Here is a 17,110-nt window from a genome sequence, read left to right on the forward strand (position 1 = left end):
CTTGCTGAATGATTGCCAATTATCTCTTATAATGTAAGACCAGGATTCCGTATAAACAGACAGCATGTTTGTTTACATGGACATCAATAATCTCAATTTTTATTCTGAGAAGACTCTTGAGTGCTCCCTTTTATGAGAGCTTGTTAGCAACGGTGACCCTTCCACCATTACAGAAGAGTAGATCCGGTTTACTACAAGAACAATCACACATTTACCATTCAAAGGTCTTATTACTTTATTAAACAATGACTCCTAGAAGCAAACTAACACCAAGTTTTAACTTGAATGTGCCCCCTTGAAGTTGAAATCATTTATGCTGGTTGTTTACAAATAAATGGTAAAAGGCAAATTAATAAATACATATTTTTACAACCTGGCCATTGTTTGGGTGTTGGGGGGACAGATCAACAGTCACTGTTAAAAAGCCTGATGGCCAAAGGATTTCCTGAACCTTTCAATCCTACAGTGCATCTTCTCTGTCCTGTTAATATGTTGTAGAGGGGGTGTTTGTTATTGTCCATTAATGAATTAAGCTGTGTTATATGAGTGTTATGGTTGGAAAAAATGCCATTTTTTGGATTGAAGACAGGGAAATCTTCATCATGGTTGCACAAACAAACGTGGAGAAGAATGAACGTCACACAGCATGGGGTGATTGTTAAAAATAGCAGGATGAGTCAACACAAAATGAGGACCTTGCAACTCAAACGGTGGCCTTTTCTGTTGCGTAGACCTGCTTTGCAATGAATACTTTGCAAAGTGCGCCACAGATCGGTTCCCATAAACATCACAAACCCCCTTTTGCCACCTGCGAAATGAAGAGTCAATAGAGGAGAGACAAACGCTCAATGAGAGACACAAAACAAACACCACACTCAGATATTGCAAGTACTTTTTGCACGTAGTAATAACCCATAGACTGAAGTACATTTACAGTGGGTATTTGTTCTGGGAACTTGACTTTGGTGACTTTTGTTTGGCCTAAAGACATTTGGTATAAAATCCTTAATTATGAAACTGATATACAGTTAAACATTTACTTTTAAAGTGTATATATACACATACATACATATACTGTATATACATATATTCAGAAAAGTAGCAGTTAAAGTAATGAAGTGTAAACCTTCTGTTGGCCAGCTGTAGCCATCACTAAACAGTCGTTACCGGATGGAAAGGTGACATGTATACATTCCACTGCAGTGATTGATGGGCACTTTTACTGATGAGGCTCTTCAACAGCAGAGTCCTCTGTGTCGTTCACACTCTCAGCATGTTTTCTGGTCCCCAGACCTTTTCAGCTTTTCAGCTGATTGCCTCCACTTGCCCCCATTGTGATAAAGACTTGCAACATTCAACATAGCAATTTCCAAAGTGCATTGTGTTTTAAGGTAATACATATGGAGTGATTTTTACACTAGCCTAGTTAATTTTTACTGTACATTTGATTTTATGCCCCCCAATTGCCTCCATTAACAATCAATTTTACATGTACATACACATGTTATTCTTGTGCTAAAACAACCTCACTGCAGGAAAATAATCATTCACCCAGAGCCAACGTTCGATGACGATAAGTGAAACTTGGGTCAGCATGACCAGATGTTAGCCCATTAGAGGAGACTCCAGAGCAGAGGACTCTGTCAATCATTCAGGACCCCTGGGACTACAGCAGTGATATACAGGAGCTCAGTTACACGGTGTCTTTGTGCTCCTTCTTGATTCACTGGTTTTAGGACTCAAATGTGAGGTCACAACAGGATCAGAGACACAGTGCAAGGCATGACCTCAAGATCAAAAGAACCTGAAATCCTCAGTCAACATTCGTGAATATAAGTCACTCCAAACCTCTTGACAGTGTGCAACTTCTAAGTATGATGACAAAGGTTGTTTGAATGTCATTTCCCCCGAAGCTCTAAATCTTGGGGCTCCTATTTTTGATCTTCAGAGCTGCCAGTCATGCTTAGAACACTGTTGGTTACGACACGGTATGCACACAGGATTCAGTGTCAGTGGTTTTCTGCTTCTCATTAGCATTAAACAGGAGTGACTCATGACATATCATGCAGCCAATGAGTGTATAGAAGCTTCAAGTCAGGGCTGGACTTGCCATCTGGCAACCCAACTGTTTATTTGACTTTGCCTGACCATAAAACAGGACTGGTTGTTTGGGTAAATTGACACTAGTCTGGCCCAATCACATCTTTAAAACCCATCTTCTGTTGGGCTCATCCCTGCACCTGGCCAATGACAGTGGTGGTGGGCACAGTGAGGATGAGTAGAGGGGCAATTTAACTTAAGCAGACGCTATCTGCTGAAAACATTTTGATTTTTAATCAATGCTTGTGAAACACAAACTGTTGATTCTCAAAAATGTCAATTGACAGCCTATAAATTAGCTGTTTGAGACAATTCTTCTCTTTGCTGTATGTTCCTCCCCTCTTCTGTCTTGCATATTTCAAGTATTAAATGATGTATTTTAACAGTTTATGTCTTTTCAAATCGCCTGGTGAAATGTTGCTCTTTCACTCCCGTTCCCTTTTCCGTGTAAACAAAAACACTGGGTTTCACTGAAACAGTTATCCATTATTCAGACGTTTCTGTCAGAGTTTGTAGAACAAAAGTAATGCCGTTCATGACATTATTAAATAATTTTTCGCCTCTCTTCAATATAACCTCCACTGGCAATAAAGCATAGCAATTCCTAATTAATGTCGGCTCTGAGTGAATAATCATTCAGTCAAACTGACAGAATGGATGGACTACAGCTTGCAGGGTCAAACGCGACCAAAGCATAATTAAATAAGAGGGTCCATTATACGTGTTTGCCGACGTTAAAGAGAAAGAGAAGAAAAAGATGGTGGTGACAGGACAGAATTATAAAGCTGTGTATTTCAGTTGCATTCTGTACAAACACAAAATACAATGTCAGGTTTGGTAACATGGCCAAATATATTATCACAATAACTTTATTTAACTTCTAAATAACAGTATTGAAAGAAAGGGAGCTACATAGGTGCTGCAGAGAACAATGTTAAGAATCAAAGAGTAAGAATAAGTGATCAGGAACAAAGTTAAATTAAACTGTCAGTTTCCCCTCTTAATTATACTGCCTTTCTGCTGCTAATGCACTCGAAGTAAAGCCCGTGGAATTGTTCGCCAACAGTAGGTGACATGGTTCAGTTAGATTGTGTCACATTGCCATTTGTATGATAATCCCATAGATCGCTTTCCTTACTTTCAATTGTCCCTGAATACCAAGGCTGCCGAGGCCAATTCATAATGAATGCAACGTGTGGCCCTTCTTAACAGCCTGTTCAAAGATTCCCGGTGTGTTAATCTCTTTAAAATGACTGTATATGGGAACATTAATGTGATTAACCAGCTTGTGTGTGTGTGTGTGTGTGTGTTTTGGGGGTCTTTTTCCACCACAGTTGCCTTTCTCTGTGGTTCTAATAGAAGAGGAGGCTGATGGTGGCATTTCAGAGGAAAGAATGAGTGGGAGGACATTTCTATGGTGAGGCCAGCCATGTTTGAACCAATTCATGATGCCTGGGGGGAGCTGACTGCGCTCAAGAGGGGGGAGGGGGACTAGAGAAATGCAGGCTCATCCCCGTGACGGAGTTGATGCATCTGAATGGTAAATCGGACTGGGGAAGCTCAGCGCTAGATTGGATGCTAACCAGCGCACTCCTGTGAGAACAAGATGAGTCGCCGTCATCGTCTTGTGTAAATATGCTGGAGCCGACATCGGTTTCATGACGACTGAAAAATGTCATGCTGACACTGATGTTCTGAAAAGGTTGCTCTGTTACAATTTTGTAGCACAAAAGTACCAATTTAAAAAAAAAAAAAAAAAAGTACATACAGATGAGCTCTGTCAAGAGCTTTGCACTTCACTTGTTCAGTGGCTGTTGTAATAATCGTGTCTGCGTCACCTTTTTGAACAGCATTGAAGAAAAATCTATGGCACAATATTCATTCTTTTAAAGAAATGTGGCCCTGAAGAAGGTTAATTCAGCTTTCACATGACCTTTCTGTTTTGTGTAGTGTCACCCGTGTGTGGCGTCTGTAGCCATGAGCATTTGTTACCCCCAGAGTGAGGTGATATCAGGCAGATTAGCTTCCTTGGCAAAAAACCATGAAGATGTCTGTCTTCCTTTCCTCCTCTCCGTCTTTTGCTTTCAACCTGGGCTCAAACGCACCCTTCCTTCTCTGTAGGCTGAACGAGCGATGCTGTAGGAGATATCAAGCTGGCTCTCATTATGATGCAGACCATGAGGACTGCGGGGCAATAGATCAACATCTCAAAAGTAATAACAATGCTGCAGAAAACTTAGAGCAGAGAATTCTTGGCTTCCATGCTTTCTACTGGATTATTATTATTCTTTTTTTTTTTTTTTAAATGAAAAGGTCATTTGTCCAAATATACTTGAATGCATGAAATCACCACGGCAGAGACCCTTCATATTTTCAAATCTAACTGTACTCATGACTCATAGGTCATCAGACAGAACGTATGGACCTTCTATTATATGACTCTTGGCTCATTAATCACAGAACATCATGAAACCGTGCATTTTGTCATTTAGCCCATTTTCCTTGCAGACCCTACATGCACATCCCCAGTCTGACGTCGAATGTGCCGACCGTGCGGCGGTAACCATGGAATCCTGCTTAAGTATATAGGAGGAAGACCGCCCATGCCCACACATGTTCAACTCAACTGTTCAAAGAATACAAGGACACACAAATGAGTCAGCTCTCCTGCTGAGAAATAGCCACCACTTGAATGGAGTGCTGGACTGGCAACCACCCAAATTTAAGTTTGAACGGAACTACGTGCTGAAATACAAATCATTGGGAGAGACCAGGATGGACAGGATTGGGATTGGGCATAATCGTGGGGTTAGCTGAGGTTGAACGGTTTGGAGATAAAAGTAAACAGAGTAAAGAGTCAAGGGTTGAGATGGTTTGGAGGAAGACCATGAAGAGAAGGGTTATGGATGTTGTGAAGGAGGAGGACATGATGGTGCAATGTCTCAATGCTTTTAAAAGATAGTGGTTCCAACCATACAAGTTTACAGCTGCAGCTGTAGAGAACAACAACAATAATAATAATCCAATTATTACCACTCACTTAATAGTGTTCTGATACAGCTGTAAAGAGTAGATCATAATTGTAACTGTTACTATGAAAGAAAATGTGAATACTATCGAATCTTGACTTTATTCCGTATACACTGCTTTCACTGCCCCCCCTCGTATCTTTTTACAGCAGCAGTGTTGAATCCCCAAGGAAGCGTGTGGCAGAGAGTCAGTGGACGTAATATACAGAGTGATTCTTTTCCACGGGCGCATCCATGGATGTGAATGTGGCTCCGGTGTCACAGTTATCACTCACACAGAGCTGTCAGACGCTCAGTGGCATTCACTTGATCCAATTATCTAGGGGGCGTAACAAGGCATGGGGAGGGAGGGGACGCGGATCTACCGGTAGGTAACGGAGTCAAATGCCGATACACAAAACGAGACCAACATCCAATTATACACTGTTCGTTAATGAGAGGTGACTGTGGAAAGTTGTGGACGTGCAGTTTAACATTCTAACGGGGGTTTGAGCCACCTCTTAAAGGTCTTTTTTGTGACATCTCACGGTGAGACTGCAAACACTCACCCCTCCATTTCCTGAGGGAACCAGACAGAGGAAGGATTTCTTTCTTCTTCATTTGTGCAGTAAGTTTCTGCTTCAATTGTCTTGGACTCTCCCTAAAACATGGCGCTTGTCTTAAGTAAATGTAAAATGCTTAATTCAAGGCTATGAAAGCCAAGTTGAATATTTTGCCAATAAACCCTCCTACACACTGGACCTTTAACATTTTGCCAAAGCTGCTTTATTAGCTCATCTCCTTCCTGAGGGACAAGTATCATTGACCTGGCTGTGAGGTGAGGATCTTCTGCATGCACAGTTTGTTGGCTGCATCGCACTCTGTGCCTGAAATAATTAATCAAGTGTTGGTGAGCGGAGGTGGCATCCTCTCCTGTATGGAGCAGATGTTGTAAATCCACTGCAGCGCACACAGACAGGTGCCCTCCAGCCGGTTCCTGTCTGCTGCTCTGGTAATGGTGTGTTTCCTTTCACTGGAACACTGGGAGAACTGAGCCGGACTCTGTCCAGCCTCTATGACCGCCACATCACGAGATAACACAGCAGATCACAAGTTGACCGGTCACAACAGGATCGTGATATTTGGGGAGGAAAAAGTGTAGAATTTGTATATCTTTTTGAGTTTTAGTCCAAGGCTCTGTAGAGACAGGTATTTCAGTCAATTGCCAGTTCAAATAGACTTTTTTTATGTTCTTCTATTTAATAAAAAAAATTGCCTTGAAAGTGCAGAAGAAAGCCAAGTGAATAATTGCTGCTAAGTCGTGGTGGTGTAATGTTGTCACAGACTGCTGTTCATGTCATTCTACCGACCTTCGCGTTTTTCATCCGTCTAGTTATGGATGGTGGTTACACAATCACATTTGTTACTGCATTTGTATTAGAAACTTTTTGGTCCATCCATCACACATTTAGTTTTCGGCTGTGTCGTGCACTGGGTGAAAAGCAAACACTCACACAGTACTTTCACTGAGAACTGGGGGATATGTCGCATAGTTTCCAGTCCAGTTCCAGTGCCCGAGCACTCACACAGTGGTGCGAGGACCTATTGTAATTGTAGGATATTGTATTATTTTTCTCTGCATTGAATCTCTAATTTGACGCCCTAAACGTGCGTGAAAACAAATCAATACTGGAGAGAGATTTCATAAAATAACAGACATGTGAAAAACCAATGCAAAGTGGCTCAGTAGCGCCCCCTTCAGGTCAAACGCCTATGGAGTGGGTGGAAATTTAGTTGCGCCGAATTCAACGAAATTTGGTGGGACTGTGGTTTGGTCATGCATTGCTGCCGTTCTGCCATCTCTTGTGTTTCTTATTTCTCATTCTTCCAGTCCCGACATTAATTCACTTTCCACAAACAAGCATTTCCACTCATTCCTTTTTATGGCTGCTTCGAGGAGGCCCCGCAAACTGATTTCAGCAATTTGATTAACTGAGGAGCTCCTCCTTGGCATAAAAGAAGCCAAATTCATTTAAATGAAAAACTGTTTGGTGCCTCAGCTCAACTGGTATATGGTCAGTCTGGGAATGCTGATAAGAAACTATTCCATTTGCTGGCGGAACTGCAGTGTAATTCACTCAGTACATGTAAACAAACAATGAAACAGTAATTAAATACTATAAAGTTTGAGGCTGCACCTATTTTAATTAAATAGCATCTGCTATAAAACCATATAGTGCATATGCACAGCAGCAGATATCAAAAACATTCTGTTATGGGGCTCATTTATTCTGCCTGTCATAAAACCTGTTCTGGAACCACAATGATACAAGGCATCGACATTCATCATTTACAAGCAACGTTGTCTCCGCTCCCTTTCTGGGTTTGAAACTTTTATTTCACGTTGCTACGGCGCTCGGCTCACATCGCAGCAGGCTTTAAAATATCAGAAAGGTTATGAGGTAACATATCAGGCCTATTTTTATGGAGCGAATAAAGTGGGAGAAATTATGCGGTACCGAGAGAGGCCTGCAATTCTTCCATTCAACTGCTAATTATTGCTGTTGCTGTTGAATGTACTGTTTCACTGAGGCCCAGTGTTGACCGTCGTATGATACGGCAGCTGTTTTAGAAATGGGGAAGAAATTATTACCAACCGCTGCCATCTGTACTGTATGTGGAGAAGAAAATAGATGACCACTTCATCAAAAAGTCACTAGAGCTGCACGCTCACAAGTTATATGTGGAATGCAGAAAGCAGGGACTGTAATAAAAAACAACAAAATGGATCGAATGTTTATTAGAATAGAAAGAGCAGTTATTAACACAAAAATGCATCTGGCAGTCGTATTATTGTTTTAAGAAGCTTAGAAGCTCACTAGAAAACAGCAGTATTTGCATGTTGTTGTTGAAATAACACCACTGAATATCTCATGGCTTCTCACTGACCTTATTGTTGCCATGAACGCACTAATTTCACAGTTAGATAACTTGGGTCAGGGGGCAACCACGAAATATATTCTTGGACCTTTTGTTGCGTATGTTCTTCCAGGATTTGCTTCCATCTATCTTCCAGGAAACTTTACTCACCCCAAATAGAATTAGCAGTGTCCCAGAAATTCAACAAGAAAGCAGAAAGTGGAGTCTAACTGTGTCACAATGGAGCCGTGCCCGCTTGACTGGAACAGTCTTTTTTTTTTTCCTGGAAAACCACTGAGAGAGAGTGAGTTAATGAGCCTCTGTTTGGCCAACGTATATGGCTATAACCTCAAATCCAATTACATAACAGGAATAAAGGAGAGAGGAATTCCACATTTAATCAGATCAGGAGCTCTGCTTATGCAAATGTGTACTCATTTCCACCTCCATATGTCTGGTTTTTGGACATTGTCGAGAGTTTGCTGAGGAACTCGGCAGAAGGTTGCCTGAGCTGGACACGTTCACAAACGCAGGAACTTGGTTGCACTGAAGACCTTCTTTGATGACATGAGGAACCAGTGTGAGCTCATGGAAAGTGTTCTGCCGTTGAAGCCCTCACACTTTACAGGGGAGAGCGTGAACATTGTGCCAAATACAATATATTGGCATTGAGATTTCTATGGATTTAAATAGAGTTGGTGAGATATTTTCGTTGATGTAACATAACCATGGTCTCCAGAAACCGGAAAATGTCCATTTTCTGGAGAATAAAAAAGGTTCTGCTGAAAATGTCCAGACTTTTCAACGCGTTAAGCAGATCATTGTCATCCTGTGAAATACAGGCGTCATTTGAGTTGGATGAAGACCATTGATAATCAAAGCTGAGATCACAGACCGTGACCTGAAAGGTGATAACTGAGGGAAATGTCGTATCAGCCAAAGCAGAGGGGGGCTGGGTGAAAGCAGATACCGCAGGATATTGATATTGTTTTTAGTTTGTCCATGCCTCGTATTTCCCGGAGTTAATCCTGAGGCATCTCCACAGAACAGGGCGCCGTTATCGGCCGGTGCTTTCTTTGACCAAACCCACAGCTTTGCATCCAACAACAACGAAGTAAGAGAACTCCGCAGTTCTCTTGGGCAGATTGATTTACAAGCAAAGAGTCAAGCGGTTTTCCAGAAGCAAAACATTTCAACGTGATTGTGCCTTCAATTTTAAACACGACGGGGTGTTTTGTCAGCAGTTACTGTTACATGACTCGACACAAAGGCAAAAAGAAAAGAAAAGAACATGTTAATCAGGGACGTTGTTTTTATATTCCATCCGACCACGCTCATGTAAAAGCCCCGCGCTGTGATCAGAATTCAAACTATGAAAACAATGTGGGGACGTTGAGTTGGACTGGAGTGACTTTACCTTCTGCTCCATGTGAATGTCTGACTGAACTGTGGGTGGTTGTGTTGCATTGTGGGTAACACATGGCAGATTTTGACAAAGGAAGAAAATGTGTGCTACAGTTATCAGTTTTAAAGTTGCATTTTTTTGCTTGATTGGCAGTTTAAGATAGATTATGATTCATTTTTCGGCTTCTCCCTCTCCGGGGGTCGCCAGAGATGTTCATGCCGGACATGGCACCGGCACAAGGTGTACACTTGGCTGGGATCAATTTAGAGTGTCCAATTAACAATGAATAAAGGGATCGGGTTCCTCGAGATAGCTCATGACATGACGATAACACATCATGTATGATCATTTTACAAAATTCTGAACCGTCACAGTTCCTTCACAGCGAATGATTCGCGTGGCAACGAATTCTAATCAATGCAACGATTAGAAGTGAAATTTCTCGCTGCCTGTGCAAATCAGTAAGGTGTGAAAAACATGTTATTTGCTCTACTAGTTCGCGTTGAAATATTTGACCCTGAGTGAAAGATTGATGAGGAAAATGGAGGAAATAATGGAGCCACAGTGGGTTCCTGTGGCCAAACTTGGCACAAGTAAAACAGAAATGTCAGTCCAACGTAACCGTTTCACTCAATCCGTCTCTCTTTCAATCTTTCCTGTGCCATCTTTGAAAATAACTGTGGTCAGAGGTCGTTCTTGCATACATGCAATCTTGAATAAAATCCCCTACGATATCGGAGCAATATCCTCTGCCTCACACTTCAAACATAAGAGCTACCTGATGGGAAATGATGTCTGCAATCATCGGTGTGAAATACCGCGTCGTCTTTGCTGTGGTACCCTCATGTGTACTTTGTTTGTCTTTTTTGTTGATATGTGATATTTAGCTGATACACGTTGCAGAACATGCTGGAAATCTGTTTTTAAATGAGGCAGGACAGTTTCACTTTTAATCTATTCCTGTATAATAACAAATAAATAGATCATTTAAAAAAAAAAAAAAAAAAAATTTAAACCTGTTTTTTTGGAGCTACTTGTGTGCAGTAGAAACAAGTTGTAAACGCATCTTTAAATAAATTAAGAGTTAATTTAGTCAATGTGTCAGCAAACTCTCTCCTCGACTCAGCCAAATGTATTTGTCTCTTGATAGAGATTATTTATTTATTTAAAAAAGAAATAAATAAATTCCTGCTGCGTGGTTGGTTTAGTGTTGAGCATCAGTGGATTTGTCACTACTATTAAAACGTGTCAGATGCTGTCAGTAATGCGGTCTACTGTAAAAAGAATATGTTTGTGGAGGCTTTGAATACCGTGGAGAATAATAATTTGTTGCATTTGTTAAAATGTTCGTCAGATCAATACAAGGACGGAGTTTGCTCTTGTTGCTGCTAATTGTTCCGACGTGAATGCCGTCAATCACGTAAATCTGAATATGTAAATGTGTGACCAGCGCTACTTTAGGAGACACTTAATAGATTCTTTAGGTTTTCACCTACATACATCACACCTAATCAATGGCAATGTCTCTGGTATCACTGCCTCTGTGAGCAGCACTTCAACTTCCAACTGTGTGTAGTTTAAAAAGAGTTTCACAGGCAGATGATCATTTTAGAAAGTCAACAGTGTCACCATCAGAGTTCAGAGGCGTCAGACTGGCGGCGACTAAATACAAAGGTGTTTTAAAGGTTTCTGTCATTGGCTGGGAATCAAAGGCAGCACACAAGAGAAAGTGTAACAGTCATTCTGTCTCTAAAGCTTTTAAAAGCCGGCTCTATCAGAGAGTGTTCGGGTTTAGATGGAAAACTCTCATCCCTTTTATTGAGTTTTACTTCCTGTAGGCCATGATAAGATGCAGCACCGACTCCTGAGATTTAATAATCAGTTTCCTCTCCTGTTTTAGTGCACCGTGTTAATGGAGTAAGGTAAAGATTCTCTATTGAATCCCATTTTAGTCTGAACGATTGACACAATTATGAGAGCTCGGCTGCAGTGGACTGTGCCAGCGTACTGCCCGTATACAGTAAAGTCAGTCTTCTGGAATGTTTTAATTCTGTGTTTCAGTTGTGTTAGACGAAATGTCAGGACTGAAATTGTCTCTTGGGAAAATGACCAGTGTCCCATCTTGCTCCGTCTTTACAACAGAGACCAAACAGGAAGAGGAAGAATGTTGCCTGTTAGATATGATGAAGAAGAAATTTAAAACAAAATAAGAAATAAGATAAATAATGGCACCGTTGCACCACCAGTGCATGGATAATGTGTGTACTATCATTTAAATAGTGATTTAACTTTTTTTAAGATGCAAGATTTCATTAAATGTCAAGTCAAATGAGGCAACAAGGCTGATTTTTATCTTCACTTGTATAAATCAGTAAATGTTACAACAACTTCTTTGAGAGTTGACTCGTTGATCTGCCTGATTGTCACAAAAAAAACACCTCCTGTATTTTCTTTGTTTAACTGATCTGCCAACAACTAAGACTATGCAGAATCAAACAGGAAAGAGTGAAGAGACCACTAACTGTACACTTGATTTTTCCATATTCAGGGTTCTCACCATGATTTTTTCACAGCATAGGGGAGTCCGGAAGCACCCCACCCCCCAGGAACATTTTTTAATTTATAACCCTCTGAAACACTATTTCCTGTATTTTGAGGGCCAAATTTTGTGAAGTAAAGCTATTACTCTGACGGTACCGATTAAAAAAAGGGAGAAAAAAAACACATGTGGGATCAAAAAGAACCCTGATATTGTGTTATATCTTGTGCTAAACTGTGTTACAGTATTTATTCAAATTGTGGCGGAGTTGTTTGAGCAGGGCTCCATTTTTTTTCATTAAAGCGCAGACCTGTCTGTGCCACGTGAGGAAAATGAGCATGTGATGAGTTTGTCTGTTCACCTTGGATGCTACCTGCGCTTCAAATGAGATTCATGACAAATCCACTACAAGAGGCCAGCCAATATGCTCGGTAATAGCATGCCTGGCAATACTTATCTATCTCCATTAAAGACACAGGTCATATCCCACAATGTCAAAACCATTAAATCAAAAAATATTGCCTGATCACCAGCCGAATCCGGCCACTGTTGCAATTCCCAAAAACAGCTCTGTTGCAAGAGGGTGATGTAAAATACAGGAGAGGGAAAAAAAATGAAGACAAACCAAAGAGCTTTGACGGGCCGTAATCAGAAAAATGTAAATTATTAGAAGCATTATAATGAATTTGCATATCCTTGTCAGCTGCTTGTGGATTTTCACTGCAACCATTTCCACTCGGAGTCCCACTTGAGATCACGCCTTACGCTTTCATTTTTTACCCATTAATATTGAATGCAATCACCTCGTCCTACAACTGGGACTTGCACCGTGATATGAAACAACTGTGATGTGACTGAGGTCCACTGTTAGTTATTTAACAACAACAAAAAAGCACCTACAGGCTGCACAGTAGTATTGCATTTGATCAGATTTGAAGCCTCCATGTGTGGCTCTTTCAACTTGAGCTCTGCTGCACATTCATCATGCAGATAAGATCAGATGCTGGACCTTCGAGTGCTTGCTTAGGATTCATTTTTAATTTTCAACAGTGGAGCCTTTAGTTTGGACTTTTGCAACTCCTGTGAATGCGCAAACTGTGAGATTAATATCATCTGTACTAGCACCTGCAAACCTGGACCCAACATGGTCACAGCACGAGGTTCATGTCTTGACTCAGACCAGCTTGCCACACAACCAGCCAGAGCCAAGCATCTCATGATCTCTGTACGTCAAACTTAAAGTCCAATATCAAAAAGCTTCTAGTTAAAAAATAAAATATGAATCACTACAATTTTCTAGCATATTCATATAATTAAATGATGTACTGTATGTTGATTACACGTCTAAGCCTCAAACTGCTTCACCATGTGATGCTTACAAAAAAATAAATCCAATCCAAAATCCAAAAATGTTATTTCATTCCAAAAATGCTTTCATTTAATAGCCTCCTCTTTGCCCATCTGAGAAAACCTCGTCCCAGGTGTTTGCTAAGAGATCTTATTCTTTGAAAAACCCTTGCAGGTATCTGGAGGGCTGGATAATGTGCGACCTGAGCTTTATGTCCATTAAAGTCATGGATGTCAGACACTCTCACAGAATGCTACATAAACGGGGGGGTTGAGTCGTTCGAGGCAGTCCATACAGTCTCTGACCTTTCGCAGTTGGCTCTTGGCTAATTGATGTGGGCAGATCGCAAAACGAAAAACACACGAGAATCGAACACAAAACTGAACACAGTACAGCTGATTTGACTGTGTTTCTGCAAATTTCCCAAATTTAATATCAGTCACCATGTAAAATCATGACAGAGAGGGGAAAGAATGATATAAATAATACACAGAGAGGTGATATTTAATGCATATTCTGGTCTTTGTTAAGCAGGGAAAACAAGTGATTTGTTTATAGTGGCAAAATAGAGACTTGGAGAGCCAAACCAACACACACACTGCTCTCCTCTCAAGACTGTGGATGGCTGCCACACACACACACACACATACACAAAAAAATCAATATTGAAGCTTCCTTCAATTACATGGAGAGCAGGTCGCTCAGTGACACGCGCTGTGTGACAGATGTATTGCTGCACGTGGTTCATTTACAAGGCCAGTTTAGAATAAACAATAAGAGCTGCTCAAACTTTGACTGCATGCCCGGGGTAAAGCTGAGAGAACTGGCAGTGGTAAAAAAAAAAACTAAAAAAAAACCCTATTGAGTATCACTATGTCATAAATATTTCATGATAGAAACATTTTAATAGGCTATATAATGTATAATTCTATATGGTAAAGCAAAACTTGTGTGTATGTATGTGCAGTATTTATACTATAATTAACCAGTGACATGATATGTACAAAAAATGCACTTTAAAGGATTGAGATGTGGCGACTGTCAGTATGCACGTCCAATTATAAGGGACGATGTTTAAAAGGAAGGAAACTCCTCATTGATTCATAAGCTTCGTTTACAGGAGTTGTCGCTGATAATTAAATGAGACACGCACTTACCCAAAGTTATGAGATGAGACAGATAAACTCCCCAAAGATCCATCTCTGTGTGAAATGTGCAGTCGGGGTAACGCGGCGGATCTTTAACTACAGCTGTATAATTACACGGCAAGAAGACGGTATCCTGTTATACATGTGGAGATCATTATTTGGCACAGCGTGAGGAGGGGGGAATAAAACCACAAGCTTGTCGCTGCAACCCTTTATGTCTCTTTGAATCCCATCCGTTTCTTCCCAGTCGCTGTTTCGGTCGCGCTCTTGCGCAAAGGCACAGCCATGCGTAATGATGCGAGTCCAAGTTGTTCCTGCGCGCGCTGCGAGGAGGAAGGGGGAGCCGCGTCTGTTGCGCGTCGTCGGTGTGGTCGCACTATAGCTCCGTGAGTCTGGAGAGATGCTGCTGAGTGCTGCCGGGAAGAGCCGCATCCAGGAGGGAGGGAGGGAGAGAGAGAGAGAGAGAGAGTACCGTGTTTGTGCAGGAGAGGAGGAGAGAGGACAATAAACAGCGCGGTTACATGGTCAGGGATTCTGTGCTGGTAATAAAGTCTGACATGAGGTTAATTCTGCAGCAGAAACATGACTGCCTTGTTCCTGCGGGGACTCATAGTCTGTGTGAGATACTTTGAAATGATTGTTTGTAATTCACTGATGTTGTTCTACTCTACTCTTCTAATATGACTCGAATTATACAAAGTCATTCCCATTGCTCTGATAAAGACTTAGCAATTTAGTAATGAATGCCATTTATCTGTCTCCAGCACCGCAATCTAACACTTGTCATTTGGTTTCCTTGAATAATAGGAATGTGTTATTTCAGTAGCTGCAGTGCTAATTGAAAAAAAAGGCAGAAAGAGCAACGTGAGCTGCAGGTTTTTGATCTGCTTTAGATTTGTGAATGTGTCTCAGATTCAGCTCTGGTCTTATTAAATGCAGCCCCTGTTATTTGACGTCACTGAACCAGATTTCTGCTTCAGATTATTGCAGAAATTAAACAAACAGTGTCCAAATTGGTTTAACAGTTAACCTCTAATTGGTGGTACAATAAATTACAGACGGGCAGACCCTTGATGATGGAAGTCACTTGGAGAGTGTGTGTGTGTGTGTGTGTGTGTGGGGGGGGGGGGCAGCAGTTTCCCAACACAGTTAGGATAAAAACTATTGTATATTTTTGCTAAGCTTTTTTTGTCCTTCAACATAAAACCCGATACACATTTTTCCCAGTTGTGGTCACCACCGACCACCAGAGCTTGCAAAGCTTCATTTTCTGAGCTGCTCACTGTTTTGAAACAAGCAAGTTATTGATTCTTTACTGCTAAGAATTCCACTTCCACGCCATCTGTTCATTTTATGGTTCAGCAGAGAACATCAGTGGGCCAGGATGCCAGCCAGGGATGTGCATTTGGAGTTTGTTGACTCACCCTTTTAGAATGTCTCCAAAATGGCAAAAAAAACAAAACAAATGGAGTTTCCAGATGATCCATGCAAACAAAGCTGGTGAGGGACAGATAACAAAGGGTCACCATGTTGGATCAGTCACACTCAGTATGTGTGCTTTACTGTACATGTGCATGTGTGTGTGTGTGTCTGTAAAGCGACCTGTGGGTCCAAGAGGATGATCCAGCTGTGTGCTGAAGACAGAATGAAGACCTCTGAAGAGCCAGTTCAGCCTGCTGCTCTTATCTCTGCTGACATTCACGGCTGCTTTACTGCAGCTCTTCACGAGTCTGACACAAGCTAACCATACTAATGCAAGCATTTGTCGAATATTATATATATTTTTATACATATATATATATATTTTTTAGCTGAGGCCTCAAATTGGAAAACGCTGCAACTGTAAAATGTTTTTTACGCCTGAACGATTGTAATTTTAACTCCCTAACAAGCCGGCGATGAGAATATTTGAAACAATACATTACCATCTCCACTGGGAGTTGGAGTACTTAAATGTTGGGAGATGGGTTTCGAAAATGCTTTATGAATCTTTAAAGAGCGACTCCGGTGCCACGGGGACCTTTTGGTAAAGTACATATTTGCAGTGTGCTTCTGCGTTTGTAATTCAAATCAACATTAAATTCTGTAACAATGGGGAGACACTCACTCTGATCAGTTTAGGGAGCATAAGAGGAGAAATGTGTATTTTCTTCCCAAGTCGCTGTCTCCATCCTAATGGACTGTGGGTGCAGACGGAGAGTTGAGTCTTTATCGTAAAAAAAAACCCCCGCGTTGACGAGCGCTAACCCGCCGTGATCCAAATCACCTCAGTTCTGATTACTTCGGTATCAGCCTTTGAAGGCGACGCCTCCTATCATCAAACATTATTGCATGTCGTGGAAATGTGGGTTATTGCAACTATAGTTTCAGCATCTCCTGTAATTCTCTAACAGACTTTCAATATGGAGACTTGTGTGCTGTTTAAACGTGGACGATTAACAACCCGCAGCTTCTGCTTCAGGCACAAACACATTGATTACCTACCTTTTGTGAGCTGGAGCGGTGCAGAAGAGCTCAGCGTTAATGAGTGATTAGTTATTGTGTCAAAGTGGCAGAACTGGGTGATAAAGCGGAGGTTTGTAAATATTTGCTGGGACAGCTCTAAATTTTTACAGCTATGCTCGCTGCCAAACACAGACTTCT

General features: G+C 41.2%; 1 protein-coding gene across 1 annotated transcript in view; it reads right to left on the reverse strand.

The window, feature by feature from the left end:
* The window catches only part of gfra4b (GDNF family receptor alpha 4b), a 31,864-nt gene extending 16,910 nt beyond the window's left edge, over nt 1–14,954 (reverse strand). The window contains exon 1 of the mRNA XM_058648917.1: nt 14,477–14,954. Coding sequence (XP_058504900.1) covers nt 14,477–14,519 — 43 coding nt within the window. The 5' untranslated portion in view covers nt 14,520–14,954. The remainder of the gene's footprint in view (nt 1–14,476) is intronic.
* Between the last annotated feature and the right edge of the window lie 2,156 nt (nt 14,955–17,110).

Source organism: Solea solea, chromosome 14, assembly GCF_958295425.1.
Source record: "Solea solea chromosome 14, fSolSol10.1, whole genome shotgun sequence".
In the NCBI taxonomy this organism is placed as follows: Eukaryota; Metazoa; Chordata; class Actinopteri; order Pleuronectiformes; family Soleidae; genus Solea; species Solea solea.